This window comes from Herpailurus yagouaroundi, unplaced genomic scaffold (assembly GCF_014898765.1).
Source record: "Herpailurus yagouaroundi ecotype Mexico unplaced genomic scaffold, PumYag 164, whole genome shotgun sequence".
NCBI lineage: Eukaryota > Metazoa > Chordata > Mammalia > Carnivora > Felidae > Herpailurus > Herpailurus yagouaroundi.
Window position 1 is genome coordinate 35,886,793 of NW_024412405.1, and position 18,232 is coordinate 35,905,024.

General features: G+C 38.2%; 1 protein-coding gene across 2 annotated transcripts in view; it reads right to left on the reverse strand.

Moving 5' to 3' along the window:
• Positions 1–424: 424 nt before the first annotated feature.
• Positions 425–18,232, reverse strand: part of BORA (BORA aurora kinase A activator) — a 29,046-nt gene continuing 11,238 nt past the window's right edge. Inside the window, exons 6-12 of one of the 2 annotated variants that reach the window (XM_040487383.1) lie at positions 14,844–14,909; positions 13,439–13,495; positions 12,799–12,845; positions 12,103–12,235; positions 9,111–9,718; positions 1,780–1,896; positions 425–743 (exon numbers count right to left, since the gene is read on the reverse strand). In XM_040487383.1, the coding sequence (XP_040343317.1) occupies positions 717–743; positions 1,780–1,896; positions 9,111–9,718; positions 12,103–12,235; positions 12,799–12,845; positions 13,439–13,495; positions 14,844–14,909 (1,055 nt within the window). In that variant the 3' untranslated portion in view covers positions 425–716. Of the gene's footprint in view, positions 744–1,779; positions 1,897–9,110; positions 9,719–12,102; positions 12,236–12,798; positions 13,026–13,438; positions 13,496–14,843; positions 14,910–18,232 lie in introns of both variants that reach the window. The other variant, XM_040487382.1, reaches the window with a different exon arrangement.

Sequence of the window (18,232 nt, forward strand, 5' to 3'; positions counted from 1 at the left end):
TGAGCCAAAACCAAGAGTGGGAAGCCCAACCGACTGAGCCACCCAGGTGCCCCAATAATGTGTGATACTAAGATGCTATTTGGACCTTTCTAGTGTTTACGTTTTCAAAAGTAGTAACTGGAACAGCTATCACTGGAACCAAGAATTTCTGCACAGAAATTAACAAATCAAGAACAAAAAAGTCTGGAAGCCTTCATCTTTCTATTTTTTCAATTAAGTTTGCTTTTTATCTAAGATCTATTTCTTTCACAAAGGTTATAAATGTAAATTCGTTTTATGTAAAACAGTACCCTCACAATTTTACATGATCTCACAACTACTGCCAAATTCAGTGCTGTCGGTAAGGTGTACTAATAAGCAGTTCACTGACCCTGTAGGATAGGGGCAAAGTCCTTACTCTCAAATTTATTGTTAAACACATCAATCAAGGTAAGTACAAAAATATTTATTAATAAAAAATACACTTGTACTTCAATGACTTGAAAGTTCCAGGAGTTTTTCTGTTGTTCCCATGTCACTAAATTAAGCCCTTGATTTTTCACATTAAGGGGGAAAGAAGAAAAGCTAAACCTGTTAGTTAAAGCAACTTTTTCCCAATCACGATCACATTATTGATCCTGTGCGTAAAAAATATGTGAGGAGCCATTCACTGATGGTCTTTGGTTCTGAGAAGTTATTCTATGGACTGCTGCCTTGGGAGGATTTGCTGTTCTCATTCAACACCTCTGTGTTATGCGGTCTTCCTGTGGGGGGAAAAAACAGAAAATACCTTATTTGCTGCTTGGATAGGACCATTCAAGCGTGCAACTATTATGTGAATATTTTTTAAAACTGGAATGAGGATTTCCTTATGAATACTAAAGGTACAAGTGAAGATAGGATTTTCTAGAAGTCCATATTCTGCAACAAAAAGAGTACTTTTCCTATACCCTAATGCTTGCTTACTTTTAAATGGGCAACTACAATCCCACCTCATGACAAAATGGACGAAAGAGAAATTAAGGTGGCCTCCACATTAAATCTTCATATTCACTGGAGAGTTGTGTTCAGTGTATTGTGTTCATTAATAAATTGGCATATAAAAATCAAAGATTCTCCCAATTAGTGCCTAAAATTAATGTTTATTCAAATATGCATATATATATATATATATATATATATATATATAGTATAACCATCCTATCTAGAAAGTTCAGTAAATGTCCTAATCAAAAGTATATCTCTGTACAAATACTTAGTAGGTAAGGTATGTGTTATTCCTGGTCTCCAAAGGCTCTTGGATTTTTAAGAAAAAAGCACTTAACCTTTGAGAGTTCTTATTTTGATGTGTAGTCTCAGTTTGAAACGTTAAAGGCAAAAACCTATCTTTCCCTTTAGTTTTAAGGAAAAGCGTTCAGGTGCCAATTCCAAAATAGCACTAGTTCTCCCTCTCCAACCTCTTAATCTCTCCCATAGCCAGAGTTATTTAGGAAAATGAAGTGTTTTGATTTAAAAAGCACGTTCTGTGGTTAAATGAACTGAAAATAGGATGAGGCTTAAACATGATGATTAAAAAAATTTTAAGCAAAATGGGGTGGAAAAAATATTGAAAATGGTCATTTATTTTTCTTTCTATTTTTAAGTAATCTCTACACCTAATGTAGTGCTTGAACTCCCAACCCCACGATGAAGAGTCACATGCTCCACCAGCTGAGCCAGCCAGGTGCCCCTGAAAAAAATCACATTTAGTAAATGCTTATAACCTACAACCATATCAAGCTTTCTCTATTTTTTCCATACCTTTGTATTAAGAACTTGAGATTTATTCTCAACTTCCAAGGTTTGTGCATCACTATCTGCTCCAACCGTATCCGTAATATTGCTTCCACAATTCTGTGTGTTATAGCCACTATCCATCTGATAGGGAAGAGAAGGAAAAATACCAAGGATAACACTGCAAACTAATTCACTTATCCACAAAATCTGAGAAACTTCTTTTATGTTTAAATAAGTAAAATTAAAAATATATAAAATGTATTTCTAAAATTATGTACATTGGGGTGCCTGGGTGGCTCAGTCGGTTAAGTGGTTGACTTTGGCTCAGGTCATGATCTCACAGTTTGTGAGTTCGAGTCCCGCATCAGGCTCTGTGCTGACAGCTCAGAACCTGGAGCCTGCTTCGGAGTCTATGTCCCCCACCCCCCCCCCGCCCATCCCCAGCTTGTGCTCTCTCTCAAAAATAAACATTAATAAAATTATGCATATTTATTTAAAATATATAGTTAATAATTATATAAATATAAGTGAATCATTATATACTACCACTCACAACTGAACAAAACAATGTATTATTTATTCCTGATCATACTGAATGCAATTGAAAAGTAATATGCAAACATAAAATGTAGTTCTACATAGAACTGGTTGTTCTCTAAAGGAGTCATTGTACTACACCATTCCTTTTACTAAAATATATCTTGTAATTTCGTTTAGAATCCGTGAACAAGCCAGTATAAACTTACTTTCCTGTTACCTTGTGATCACACTCAGTAGATAAAAGTGAGGATTACAATCAACTTCAAATTCCAATTTATTTACCAGGCTTGTCTTTGAATGGCTTGACTGTATCTCTAAGATTTACTAACAGGCATGCTATCTTTAAAAGTATTCAAAATAATTTATTTTTTAAAAGGTCATTTACATTATACTCACACCCACTGCTGACACACAAATCTTCCTTCATAATAATACCACGTATACAATGGCTCTAGGTGTTAGTTCAACTTTTCATTTTAATTAACTGTAGCATTCTAGGATGTACTGTTGGCAGCCCCAAATTAAACAAGGGATTCTGGCAAACTGCAGTTTGGGTACATGTATAATAAATATTTACTGAGTGCCTAGAAAAGTGCCAGGGCCTGTAAGGCACTCTGTATAATGCCATTCTTACTGTGTCCGTGCAACAACCCTATTAACTTCACACATGAGGAAGTGAAGGGTCAGAAAGGGGACTTTCACAGTATCAGAATGCAGTGATGAAGAGCTGAGGCTCCAAGCCCTGTGCACTACACACACACACGGCATCTACCTGCGCAGTGCTGAGCACCAAACACAAAACCCCACGAGGGGAGGGATTCACTCTGCACTTTTTAAACTCTTTCTTGCAAATTAGGTTCAGAAGGAAGGAAAAGATTGTGTATTTTTGTCCCCATCACCAACATCAGAATATCCTAAGTAATATCCTATGTGCATTCATAATCTTAAGAAAAATGTTTCCAGTTTTCAGAGATGGATGCCTATGTGTTGACCACTAGGAGTAACACTGTATTTGAATAAAATCCTTGTAACACCTAAAACAAAGACAAAAAAACAACCTTCCATTACATTCTAGGGGAAACACCTGGTTGTGTTGCCATTCAACAGCTATTTGATCAAAAATATAATTACCAGATTGCTTCCAGAGGAGCTGACAATTACTCATTTTTTATTTTATTTTTGAGAAGGAGAGGGTGGGGGAGAGGGGTAGAGGGAGAGAAGAGAGACCATCTTAGGCAGGTTCCACAATTAGCACAGAGTCCAAAGCGGGGCTCGACCCCACCACCCTGGGATCATGACCTGAGCCAAAGTCAAGAGTGAGATGCTCAAATGACTGAGCCACCCAGGCCCCCCTGCCAATTACACTTTTATCACTAGCGCCAAACAACTGGCTTAGGGAACTCAATAGTAATACATCAAGGGAAAAGTGAATACAGTAGGGAGTAAGACAGGCACAGGAGTTTGTCCCACTCCACAGGAAGAGAATAATCAATGGGCGGCCCCATGAGATGCTGGCTGACTGCACTGGCTCTCATCGAGACCACTACTAATGATGAGTACCACAGGCCAACTAGACAGTACACATCATCTCGTAACTTCCCACAGGCATCAGGAGCATCAGAAACATTTTATAGTTGTTCTTAGCTGTAGATGAGGTGCTTTTTTAGCTTAAAAACTCACGCTCTACTCACTGTCAAGTGAACCTTGTCTTAAGATCCCACAGCCTGTAAATGACCAAACTCTAATTGAAACTGAGTTCTGAATGCTATGTAGATCTGCTTCCAGTTGGACTACTCTGCCTTTAAATGGTGTTTCTACTGCCATCACCCTACACAGTTACTATATTTTTCCCCCACATGAATCAGATGCGGTCTTTCAAAAACCTTCCAGGTTCAGGTTGGCAGCTGGCAAGAGTTGTGGCTTGTAGTCCATTCCCTGAAATCAGGCCTCAGCACTTTCACCCTTCCCCCACCATCCTCCTCTTCCTCGTCCTCTGTCCCTCTTGCTTGCTACTTGTCACAGAAGACTTTGTCTTCCATTAGTTAAGGCAGTGCACTGAAAGTACACTCATGTGAACTCTATTCACAATGACCAAACTATTAGCCTACAACCCTCCTATTCTTGCTGTTGTCAATAAGAGGGAACAAGGTCACAGAAGCTCTCACTTCCTGAAACTGAGAAAACTAACTGAGCTAGTAAATCAGCTGAAATCTGCCATTTTGCTTTCCCAAGCCCAAGGCCCTTAAAGCCATGCTAGCCCCAGCTACAAATATGTGCACCCATGTCCACCCCAGCCCCCCGCCCCCTACAAAAGTGGAAGGGTCACTTGTGCTATCCCCCACCAGAGCTCTACAGTCTATCCCATCTTGCACGCCTTGGTTCCTTCATATATAAAATTCATCACTTTTTTACAGATTATATTTATCACATCTGCTGGAAGGTATCATGAGGATTAGATTCTAACTGTGAGATACTCGCCCTGGTCTCTCATACTTCAAAAGGATACATAATTGATACCTATTATTAATAATTATCGTGACCAATTTCTGGTTTTCTTTGTTCTTTTTACTCTTCTCCCTCTCCAGTTAAATATGCTAGTTCCCCCATCTAAAGTGAAAAACAAAGTTAAAAAAGAAACTACAAAACGATCTTGGACATTAATGTTCTTCTCTAGCTATGGCAACCCTCCCCTTCACAACTAATGTTCTTCAAAGAGTTATCTGCACATAGTGTATCATTCCTTCACCTCCTTTACCTTCCTTCCATTCACTTTTCACCTCCCCACCTTGAGGCTGCTCACTCACCAAATTACTTGTTATTAATTCAACAGCTACTTTTCAAGCTCTATATCCCTTGCTCTTACTTTCGTAGTACTAACCTTTCTTTCCTTAAGATGCTCCATGACACTGTGCTTTCCTCGTGTCCCCCTCTTCCCCCCACCGCCGCCTGGTCCTTCTCAGTCTCCTTTGGGGGCTCTGCTTCCTTCACCAAACCTTTTCCTCAGGGGTCAAAACGCTGGATCAGTGTTCTGACTTTACACAGTCCTTCTGGTTGAACTTACCTCTATATCCATTCTGTTTTGATTCCAAAATATTTAACGAGTAGCTATTACATAAGCTCTGGGATAAACACAAACATACATGATTGCGTGATAGATGGTCTGACTGGCAAGAATGCAAAGCGTACAGGGAATTATGAAAGCATATAATGAGATCTGGCTTGGCCACAGTGATCAGGAAGGACTCCTTTGAGGATGTAACCATTAAGTTGTGAACTAAAAGACTAATAGGAGTTCACTAAGTAAAGTGGGAGGGACAGAAATTCTACACAGTGTGTGGAAAGGCTCTTTTGACAAGAGGGAACGTGGCTATTTAAAACTCTGGAAAGCTAATGTGACTGAAACAAAGGGAAGGAAAATAAAATGAAGCCGATTGAGTAGGCAAAGGCCAGACCACGCGATGCTTGCCAGTCGTGCTACAGATATTTAGATACCAAAAGCAAAAAACAACTCCCTGGCCCCCCAAAAACCTTAGAAATGAAAGGTGCAGAAACAAAAACATAATAGAAGAATTACTATATAAAGATGAAGAAACTCCCCCAAAATTAGAAAAGGAGATAAAAAATAGAGTGAAAAGATTTTAAAAACTGGAGAATTAAAAGGAAATTCCAGAAAGGAAAGCGAGACAGGAGAAATCTAGGATAAAAAGATCCAAGTGAAGGGCACGAGTTTACAGGTCATAAAGACCTGCTGAGTGCCAGTACCACAGACGAAAAGGTACCCACTCCAAAGAAGCACTGACATCTCCGCACACCGTAGACAAAGAAAAGATCCATTTATGTCCAGGGCTGGGTAAAAAGAGACCATTTACAAAAGATTAAGTATTAAAATGGTTTCAGGGGCACGTGGTGGCTCAGTCGGGTAAACATCTGGCTTTGGCCCCGGTCATGATCTCACGGGTGGTGGGTTCGAGCCCCATGGAGGGCTCTGCGCTGAGAGCTCAGAGCCTGGAGCCTGATTCGAATTCTGTGACTCCCTCTCCGCCCCTCCCCTGCTAATGTTCCGTCTCTGTCAAAAATAAATGAACATTAAAAATATTTTTAAAAATGGCTTCAGACAGGTCAACAGCAATCATGAAAGAAAATCAATGAAACAATGCCTTCAAAGTCTGAAGGATAATTATTTCCAAACTCTCATGTGAGAGAATGAAGAATACACAATCAGGCATGCAGTATCTAAAAAATGTACTTCTCCTCACAAAGATACCAGAAAATTTGTTCCAGTAAAGTGTGAGGTAAACCAGGAAAGAGAAGGATGGAATGTAGAAAACAGGAGAACACAGGACACAGGAAAGGGGAAGAGAATTCCCAGTCTGATGAAGGGAGATTCTAGAATGACAGCTGTGCACCACCACACGCGGAGGCCAACCCGTCCACCCAGCAAGTCAAGAGACCCTGGGAAAATGTGGCTGTCTTCAAATGTTTAGAAGCTACCTTTGCGGTAGGAAGACAAGAACACCTGAAAACATTTTTAAACTACAAAATGCTCTGCAAAAGGTTAAGATTATGATATGGCCCAAAGGGTAAAACTGAAACTGACTGGTAGATAAGATATCACAGACAGAAGCATATTTTATCTCAATGTGGGGAAGAGATTGTAATGATAAGAGAAGCCCGAAAATGGACCAGAATACCCCTGGCAGGTACTCAAGCAGACAGTGGATGATAATTTAGTAGTGATATAGGCTTCCAATGGGTAGTTGAATTAGATGATCAAAGTGTATGGCAGTGAAAGCATTTTATGATCCTTCTATAAATGCTCTGGAAAAACAAAAAAAGGTAGTGAGGAAAAGAGAGAGAAAAAGAAGTTAACAATACCTTGAAGGCTAAGTTTGACTCTAAGTGCTTTTTCATATAGGAACCAAATTTAGAAGCTAAAATATATAAAAGTGATTCTAGTGTATTTTTCCTGAGCAATGATCCTAGAAGTCAGGAGAGACCATTATAGACATAAAAATCTGAGCAGATGATTATATTTAATTTGGGGTCATTTAGGATCCCCCTGTGAGTTTTAAACTTTAGCATTCCAAACCTGACAGCACTAGGGTACTATAGGGTGGTAGGAGAATTAAATGAATGACTACAGATAAGGTGGTTGGGAGAGCGCCTGACACACTGAAGCACTGTGTCCGTGTTCGCTATTACTAGGAGTCCGTCCAAATCTGGATTAAATAACATGAACTCTAAAGCCATATTGCCAGGATTCAAATCTTGCACCACCACTTATTAGCGATATAGGTAAATTACTTAACGTCTCTGACCCTCAGTTTCCTCCTCTGTAAAATGGGGACAACAGTCCACCTATTTCATAGGGCTGTTGTGAAGATTCAATAAATTAACATACGTAGAGTACTCAGAATAACGCCTGACATACACTAAGAGCTACATAACTGTTAAATGTTGTTACTATGAAATGGCAGGTGAGAACTGCCTTTTTGACTATGTTAAAGTTCTCAGCTCAAAGACTATGGCAATTGGGGTGCCTGGTGGTTCAGATGGTTGCGCATCGGACTCAATTTTGGCTCAGGTCATGATCCCAGCTTTGTGGGATCGAGCCCTGTGTTGGGCTGCATGCTGAGTACGGAGTCTGCTTAAGGTTCCCTCTCTCTCTCCTCAGCCCCTCCCTCCCCCCACCCCCCTGCTCGCACTCTTTTTCTCAAAAAAACAAACCAAAAAACTATGGCAATTAATGGAACAAATGTCCTTCTGAAAGTCAATGCTGGCAGGGTGCCTGGGTGGCTTAGTTGGTTAAACGTCTGACTCTTGATTTCGGCTCAGGTCATGAGATCACGGTTCGCGGATTCGAGTCTCCCATCAGGCTCTGCACTCACCGTGTGTAGCCTGCTTGGGATTCTCTCTCCTGTTCTCTCTGTTCTCTTTGTGCGCTCTCTCTCTCTCAAAATAAATAAACTTAAAAAAAAAAGTAAGTGCTGGCTATGAAGTTTACTTGTCAAATGAATCACGCTTTCCTGTTGTCAGATACTGCAAACTGGAAATGTGTGATTAAGTGAAAAATGTTGGTTATAAATCATTTTTAAAAAGTACAAAAAGCATATACATAAAAGTCCTTTAACTTGTTTTTTTCTTCCCAAACCACATAAAGGAAAAATAGAACTACTGAAATTTTACAAGACAAGTACCTTACCAGGAACTGAATTTCCTTGGCGCTAGCTTCACACGAGAGGGGGAGATGAATCCTGAGAGGTTGCCTGACCCTAGCACTCTGTAGAAACAGAGCAGCTTGATTTCTTTTCTGCTGTCATCCTTTCTTACTCCGAATAAGTATCAGTTAACATGAATACTAAATACGCACCATCAGTCCAAATTAAAAAAAACAACTAACCCTCTTAGTATCACCATGTATGGATATTTTTTTTAAATGTTACATAATGCTACAGTCGCCATGTTTAAAAAAAAATTTTTTTATGTTTATTTATTTTCTGAGACAGAGAGAGAGAGAGAGAGAGAGAGAGAGAGAGAAACTGAGTGCGAGTGGGGGAGCGGCAGAGAGAGAGGGAGACACAGAATCTGAAACAGGCTCCAGGCTCCAAACTGTCAGCACAGAGCCTGATGCAGGGCCTGAACCCATGGACTGTGAGTTCATGACCTGAGCCAAGGTGGGACGCTTCACCGACTGAGCCACCCAGGGGCTCCTGCTACAGTCCTCACATTTAACCCATTTTCTTTCTTAGTACAATCTTTGAGAAAAACAGAATACAGGAGAAAGTAAAGGACTCCAGAATATTAAATTATCTTACCTGAATGTTACTGCTTTCACAAGGAAGGACGCTGCTTTCTGCAAGAGGTGACATGCATATGTGAGAGTTTTCAATACTGAAGGCAATCCCACTCACAAAATCAGTCATGGGCAAACTCCCATTATCAACTGGCTCCTTAATCCAAGTGTTCTCATCTGCTATCTCTACAGGATCAACCATGTCCACAGTGTTGTTCTCCTTCTCACTTTCAACATCCTGCAACAGTGCTAATTCTTTCTCAGAAGCACTGGACTGATTCTGTGTGATAGACATGGCGGTCACTACTACACGTGTGCCACGTGGAGAAGTGTCACTGTCCAACTGCCGCAGGTGTGCAGCGGTGTCCATGGCTGGTGATGAGGCATCCGTGGGAGGAAGATTCACTTGGTCTTCATTTTCACTGTGAGCCTCAAGGGGAAAGGGTATCCGAATCAGTGAGGTCCGATACTGAGTACCACCCGTACACATTTCGAGTCTCATAGGAGACCAATTCTTAATCGGTGAGCAACCATCTATATAAGGACTTCTGATGCATGGATTAGTAATTCCGTTAGAATTTGTTGTTCCAGACGAATTATCAGGAGAATGAAACGTAAACTTCCTTTGTTCTAAAAGATTGGAAAGGAAAAATTACATCACAAAAACATACAAATGGAAAAGACATTACTGAATGGTAATTATCGTGTTTTAATGCCAGAAAAATTGGATTTCTGTAACACTGTACTATTTACTTAAGTGAAATTTAGGTGTTAAAAACAACAGTGCAAATGAATGTGTCTCTTTAAGTAGGGTAAGACTCTTCAAAAAGAATTCCTCTGGTACTTCCTTTCAATTATCAAAATAATTTACTTCCTGAGAATTATTTCCTCATAAACATATTGCTACTATAATATATTGTATATTATATTAACATTGTATATTACTCATTTACATATTCACATACAATATTATCATAGTAACAATACTATTCATATACAAAGAAAATACTGGATAAATCAGCTGACAGCTACAAGTTAATAGCTGTACCTGGTAAATGAAGTATGTAAAAACCTTGTGAAATACTACAAGCAATTTGTTAAAAGGCAAGCAAAAAACTGTAGAATAGTGTTTGCAATAACAAAGAATTTAAAATGGAGCGCCTGGGTGGTTCAGTCGGTCGAGTGTCTGACTTCCGCTCAAGTCGTGATCTCAAGGCTTGTGAGTTGGAGCCCCGCATTGAGCTCGCGGTCAGCGCAGAGCCTCCTTCGGATCTTCTGCCTACCCCACCCCCAGCCCTGCCTCTGCTCTGGCCCTTCCCCACTTGCGCCTGCCTCTCTCTCTCAATAATAAATATTTAAAACAAAACAAAATGAGTCAAAGACCTTAATGATAATCAAAATGATAAAAATGCTTTACAATGTTAATACTTCTTAGAACTTCATTGGCTTAATGAAAACAAAAATTAAAAAAAAATAAATAGGCAAGGGGCGCCAGGGTGACTTGGTTGAGTGTCCGACTATGGCTCAGGTCATGATCTCACAGTTCGTGGGTTCGAGCCCCGTGTTGGGCTCCGTGCTGACAGCTTGGAGCCTGGCGCCTGCTTCGGATTCTGTGTCTCCCTTACTTTTGCCCCCTCCCTGCTCGCTCTCTTTCTCTCTCTCTCTCTCAAAAATAAACAAACATTCAAAAAAAAAATAGGCAAGATTCCATAACCAATCCTCCCAATGGTAAATAAACATACGAAGTGTTCAGCCACACAAACAATAAAAAATATTGAAGTTAAAGCAATAAGAAAGCATTTATTCAACAAAAACAGTAAAATACTAAGAATCCCTCCCCCCAAATAAATGGCCAATAAATATTCAGAAAGAGTTCAATATCATCATAATCAAAGATACAAAAATCAGTAAGAGGCATTTTTGTAATATACCAAACTAAGAAACCTCACAAAGAATGGTAATACCAGTGTTTCTAGATGGGAGAAACTGACTTTCTTACATACTGTTGATAAAAATTTCAACTGATACAAACTTTTATGTAGAAAATTTGATAAAATTCATCCAGAGCCTTAAAGATATTCACCCCTTTTGATCAAATAATTCTACTTCTGAGAATTTAACCTAAAAATATAAATATGTACAGTACAATGTAAATACAAAAATAATCAGGTTTTTGATAAAGAAAAATTAGAAACATTTTAAAAGTTATCAATGGCTGAAAACAAATGATGCATCCATGATATGGGTTATTATATAGTGATTCAAAATCTTTGTTTCAATAATAGATAATAATAATAAAAATAAAAATAAAAATAAATGATTTCAATGACCTATGAAAATATTCATGATACCATACTTTGCTAAAAAAGCAGAATACAGAACTGTGGTCCGTGTATGTCTATCTCCACACAAAAGTACATGTGTAAGTATTTATATAAAAGTACACATACATACATAAAGTATGTACAAAAGTATGTACAAAAGTACACATACATACATAAAAGTAGTTTTTAGGTTTCCAATTTTATTTATTATGAATAGCTTTTGATTGTGAATTTTTTCAAAAGAAGCTATAATTTTTTTCAGAGATACTGACATAGTGTAAAGAGAAATATATAAATCTCCACACACTATACCTTAAAACCTTACTCAAATGTATCTTTACAAAATATGAATATCTGATTACCAAAGCCTGACCCTACAGGTCAGAAGGCATACAGAAACCAACTGAACTCTAAAATTGCCATCTTTCTTTGATTCCCTTTATAAGAATGCTTGATGTAATACTGCTAATCAGATTACCTGTGTTTAATAGTAGCACAGAACTTTGCTGAGAATCCAGTTTTTGAAGGTAAATTGTTCCTTTAAAAAAAAAGCCAGATTCTAAATTTCAGAAGGTGAGTGGAGCTCACCTAGTTAGAGCTCTATAGTTCGAACAAGCTAAAAAAGAACCTCTTTAATAACAAATAATAGTAACATGAAATTTCAAATAGGTATTTTATTCTGAGACATACCCGAGAGCGGAGTCTTTCCTATTTGAAGTGCAATTGGCGAGAAAGTGGGTGAAGAAATAGGTGAAGGGCTGGTTATACTTCCCAAACTGTATTTTTTTGTGCTCCCCTGAATAGGGCTGGAAGAAAACTGCCCCTGTGATAAAAATAAATAAATAAAATCACATGGTTCTCTTTCTTAATTTGTTATATACACCATATGTTATTTATCTTCATCTTCAAAACACACTTATAAAGTAGGTCAGATAAAGTTTGGTCATCCACCAAAAGGCAAGGCATCTTATAGCAAGGACAATTAAGAAGACTGTTACAAAAATTTTGAAATAGAGTCTGTTAATCAAAATAAAATATAAATGCAGTGTTTAAACAAACCATTCTATTTCATCCTAGCAGCTGTTTATGAACAACTCTAAATTAAATTACTCCATTAATGGCAATCCAGTTGTGGGATACTGAGAATCTTACATAGTTCAGTAAACAACTTACACTGAAATTTCTAGAGACTCGTGACAAATCTGGTCATCCCATATACCTCTAGATCAGAAACAGAATCTGACCAAAAACACTCCTAATGACAAAATGTGAACTAGCCTAATCCTCATGAAATATAAAATCCACAACAACCATTCCTGGAATGTAAAATGAGCATCGAGGTCCATCTCATAGCAAACTAACCACCACTTTTAGTGCACTTCTTACCGAACTTGGGGTCTGCACAGGACTCCTACACCGTACAGGAGATAAATCTATCGAATAAAAAACCTCAAGTGAGGCTTGAGCACCACTGCGAGGACTTCTGGGAGAAGCTGGAGGTAAGGAGTCAGAAATACTTCCATTGCCATCTAAAAATAGCTTTCTTCTGAGGGATGAAGAACTGAGGTTTCCAGGAGACTGATCTGAAAATTCATCAGCTCTAAAATAGTCACCTATATTTAATGTTAACAGAATAAAAGGCAAAGCTAGTCATTTTGAAGAGCAATTATGCTTCAGTTATATGATATTTTTAAAGAAACCAGCATGTACTGTATGTTTGAATTTTGTTCAAAAAAGAGGGCAAGGTTTAATTGCATATGTGACGTTGGCAATCTGAAATTATTCTTTTTTGAGTACTTCATGATTAGTATAGGTAATACCAATAAGATGTGCCCATAAATAGTTTATGTCTACAGTAAAATTCATTGTCACAAAAAGGCTAATTAAGGCCATGCTAAAAGGAGAAAGTTCAGGATGGTTTCCCCACTTCTTTAGAGACATTGCCACCTATTTCCATTTACGAAAAGCCATCAAAATAAAACCTTCTATTTAAGTTATTAAAGGTTTAAACAAATACAATACTTACCTAATACATTTTCTAAATTAAAATCCACAGGAAGAGACAGCAATGTCTGACAAGCAGCTGGAAGCAAGCAGATAAATAAATACAAACACAGATAAATCAATGTAAGCATATTACATGCAATTTAGCATGTGCTTCCCAATCAGCCATCTCCCCATGCTGTTTCAGCCAAACTGAATGATTTCATTTATGTATTCTATTAACTAACATGCCAACTTTCTTTAAGCAGTTTCCAGCACTGATATAAACCTGATAACGCCAAGAGTTAATTCCTGGTTATACTGTTGGTGCTGGAATCAAAAAAGAAGCCAGCCTAAGGCGCCTGAGTGGCTCAGTCGATTCAATGTCTGGCTCTTGATTTCATCTCAGGTCATGATCTCACAATTCATAAGATCAAGACCTGCACTGACAGTGCAGAGCCTGCCTGGGATTCTCTTTCCCTCTCTCTCTGCCCTTCCCATGCTTGCAAGCACCCTTCTCTCTCTCTCTCTCTCTCTCTCTCTCTCTCTCTCTGTCTCTCAAAATAAATAAACTTAAAAAAAAAAGAAGCCAGCCTATACACCTGACTCTTCAATAACATGGATTTCGACTGCATGGGTTCACTTAAATGTGCACATTTTTCAATAAATACAGTACAGTACTATAAATGTATTTTCTCTTCCTTAGGATCTTAACATTTTCTTTTAACTTACTTTATTGTAAGACTACACTACATAATACATATAACATACAAAATATGTGTTAATCAACTATGTTATTAATAAGGCATCCAGTCAACAGTAGGCTATTAGTAGTTAAATTTGGGGGGGGGAGTCAAAAGTTATATATGGGTTTTTGACTACATGGGGTACTGGTACCCCAAGCCCCCAACTTCTTCAAGGGTCACCTGTATTTGGGGGTAGATTTCCCAATATCCGCACACATTTTTTTTTTTTAAATGCTGTCCCAAACCAGAAAACAACTCACATGCTTTGAACAAGAAAACAACACACTGAGGCGCCTGGGTGGCTCAGTTGGTTAAGCATCCGACTTCGGCTCAGGTCATGATCTCTCAATTCGCAAGTTCGAGCCCCGTGTTGGGCTCTGTGCTGACAGCTCGGAGCCTGGAGCCTGCTTTGGATTCTGTGTCTCCCTCTGTCTCTGCCCCTCCCCCCGCATGCTCTGTCTCTCAGAAATAAATAAAAAAGTTAAAAAAAAAAAACCACACACACACACACTACTGCTATTTCTAAAACTGGCAGGATATATCTATTCTGATTATTTTTTAAAATGAGCTTTCCTATAGTTCATTCATAATTAAATAATTTCAATTCCAGAGTAAAATGTTATCACACAAACTGAATTTAAAATCAAATGTAGTGTAGTTTAATGTGGAACATTCTTCATTTTAGATTATATTTATACTTACCATTGCTTTTCTCAGCATGGATGGTAAGCTTTCTTCCAACTGGAGATTCACTAGTTATGTTAATACCTGTAAAACATTTTAAGTGTTAAATCTTATATTTTATATTCTTCATTTACTTTAGGATTACTTTTTTCAGAGTAAAAAAAATGAACAGAGTGAAAACTTTTACTTTACGACATTTAAAAAATAAATGTCTGCATATATAATAATTTGGCATGTTTCTGTTAGTTTTTTAACTTTGAGGGAGCACAAAGATAAAACTTAAAGGATTGCCACAGCAAATAAGGAGGCACCAAGTAACAATTTTTAAGGAAAGTACGGTTACTCTCCATTATGTTAACCTTAAAAGATTGAGGATGCACGTTAGCATACCTCAAAGTCCTCAAGTCCTCTGTTGCTTAATGTTTTTGCAATATGGGTTAGATAAATTGTCTGAATTAAAATGCCAGATCATTTTGACAAAACCTAAAATTTGATAAAACCATGCTCAGTGTTTTTTTTCATAACAGGAGTCAAAAGTAAGTGAAAATAATTTTTTTAACTGAAAATTAATGGCTACTAAGTTTTGTAACTTGAAAATAATCAAAAAAAAAAAACAAACACACAATGAAAAAAATGACTAATATAAACAAAATAAAAGGGAGGAAAAGGCACGGAGAAGAAGAAAAAAAAACTCCAGAAAGCTTAAAACAACATTACAAAATATAGTAACTTAACAAACCTAAATAAATAAATGGGTGAATGAGTAAGTGGGTGGACGGGCAAGTGAATTAAAGCCTCCTATTAAATGCTATCAGAATAAATAAAAAAGAAAATTCTACATTCAAATGCTTTCTTTGCTGTAAGCAGTGTGACCTTCTATAACAAATATAATCAAGGCACTATGCTGCCGAAAACTCTTATGTCCTTCAGTCTGCAGTCCAAACACCTTAGCACCGTAGGAAGCCCTTCAAAACCTTGTCTCTGTCTCTAGCACAGTCGTCCTCCAACTAAACACTAGTTATTTGAACATCTTAAAAAAAACAGGTGGCTGGGGTGCCTGGGTGGCTCAATTAAGTGTCCGACTTCAGCTCAGGTTCTTGAGTTTGAGCCCCATGTTGGGCTCTATGCTGACAGTTCAGAGCCTGAAGACTGCTTCCAGATTCTGTGTCTCCCTTGCTCTCTGCCCCTCCCTCTCCCTCTCAAAAATAAACATTAAAACAAATTTTTTTAAGATAAATAAATAAACAAACAGCTTCTCTCTCACATTTAGGTATTTCTCATACTATTCTGACTTTCCTCCCTCATTTGCTGAGTCTGGCTAATTAAGTCTCAGCTTAAATTATCTTCCAACAGCATTCCTCCTCTGACCTTCTTAGATTAGAAAGACACCTACTGCAGCACTATTACACTTTTCAAATCTTTTGCAAGTGTTTGTTTTCCCCTAGAAGGACTTTTTTTTTTCAATATATGAAATTTATTGTCAAATTGGTTTCCATACAACACCCAGTGCTCATCCCAAAAGGTGCCCTCCTCAATACCCATCACCCACCCTCCCCTCCCTCCCACCCCCCATCAACCCTCAGTCTGTTCTCAGTTTTTAAGAGTCTCTTATGTTTTGGCTCCCTCCCACTCTAACCTCTTTTTTTTTTTTTCCCTTCCCCTCCCCCATGGGTTTCTGTTAAGTTTCTCAGGATCCACATAAGAGTGAAAACATATGGTATCTGTCTTTCTCTGTATGGCTTATTTCACTTAGCATCACACTCTCCAGTTCCATCCACATTGCTACAAAGGGCCATATTTCATTCTTTCTCATTGCCACGTAGTACTCCATTGTGTATATAAGCCACGATTTCTCTATCCATTCAACAGTTGATGGACATTTAGGCTCTTTCCATAATTTGGCTACTGTTGAGAGTGTTGCTATAAACATTGGAGTACAAGTGCCCCTATGCATCAGTACTCCTGTATCCCTTGGGTAAATTCTTAGCAGTGCTGGGTCATAGGGTAGGTCTATTTTTAATTTTTTGAGGAACCTCCACACTGTTTTCCAGAGTGGCTGTACCAGTTTGCACTCCCAGCAACAGGGCAAAAGGGTTCCCGTTTCTCCACATTCTCGCCAGCATCTATAGTCTCCTGATGTGTTCATTTTGGCCACTCTGACTGGCGTGAGGTGACATCTGAGTGTGGTTTTGGTTTGTATTTCCCTGATGAGGAGTGACATTGAGCATCTTTTCATGTGCCTGTTGGCCATCTGGATGTCTTCTTTAAAGAAGTGTCTATTCATGTTTTCTGCCCATTTCTTCACTGGGTTATTTGTTTTTCGGGTGTAGAGTTTGGTGAACTCTTTAATAGATTTTGGATACTAGCCCTTTGTCCGATATGTCATTTGCAAATGTCTTTAGAAGGACTTTTTAAATAAGCTTAAGAACACAATAAAATGAGAAAAAAATTTGATGGTTTTGATTACATCAGAATAAGAATTTCTATGCAACCAAAGACATGAAGAACAAAAATGGTGTATATATGGCGGAATGAGAGATGGTATTTCAAATGTTTAGAACCAATATAACTATGTTATACAAGGTGTCTTAGACATTAACAAGAGAAAAAAGACAGCAAATCCTAAAAATATGACCAATAAATTATTAATAGGTATTTTACAAGAAAGAAAATTTCAAAGATCATTAGTATATGAAGAAATGAAAATTTCAACAATCACTTAGAATGTCAAACAACCCATAGGAAAGGCAAGCATGTGAAAGATGGATAATGCCAAATGTTGGCAGGGCTGTGGGGACACAGGAATCCTAGGCACTGTTACTGGTTGTGTAGACTGTGCAGTCATTCTGGAGAGCAGGGGGGCACTGCCTAGTCAAAACAGGGAAACACATAGCCTATACCCTAGAGATTCTCAGACTGTGTGTGAAATCTAAAGAAAATCTCACTGAAGACCATAAATAAAAACACATGATTATATTCATTGAAGTGCCTTGCTGCATAAGTATTAGTAATAGTAAAAGTTAACAGTATAAGCCAATGTGAATAAACAAAACCATTCTTGCCTCTGAACACAGTATAGAGACCACATAGGAAGGCTGATTCATCTGTTCAAAAACCCAAAATTAAAGTAGTGTCTATGAAAATGTTACCTTGGATAGAAATTTTAGGGCTGGGAGGGACATTAACAGACAACTATGTCGTTCAATTCCTTTGTTTCACAAGTAAAGAGCTGAGGTCTAAAGAGATTGAATAATTTGATCCAGATCAGCCCTACAGATTTAAAGTAGCAGGAGGTCTCCCAGCCCAGGTCTCCATCTACTACTGCACGCGACCTTCAGTTTATAATGGCTGAGAATACAGAATCCAACTGAGAATGCCTAGTTTTGAATCCAGGTTCTACCACTTCT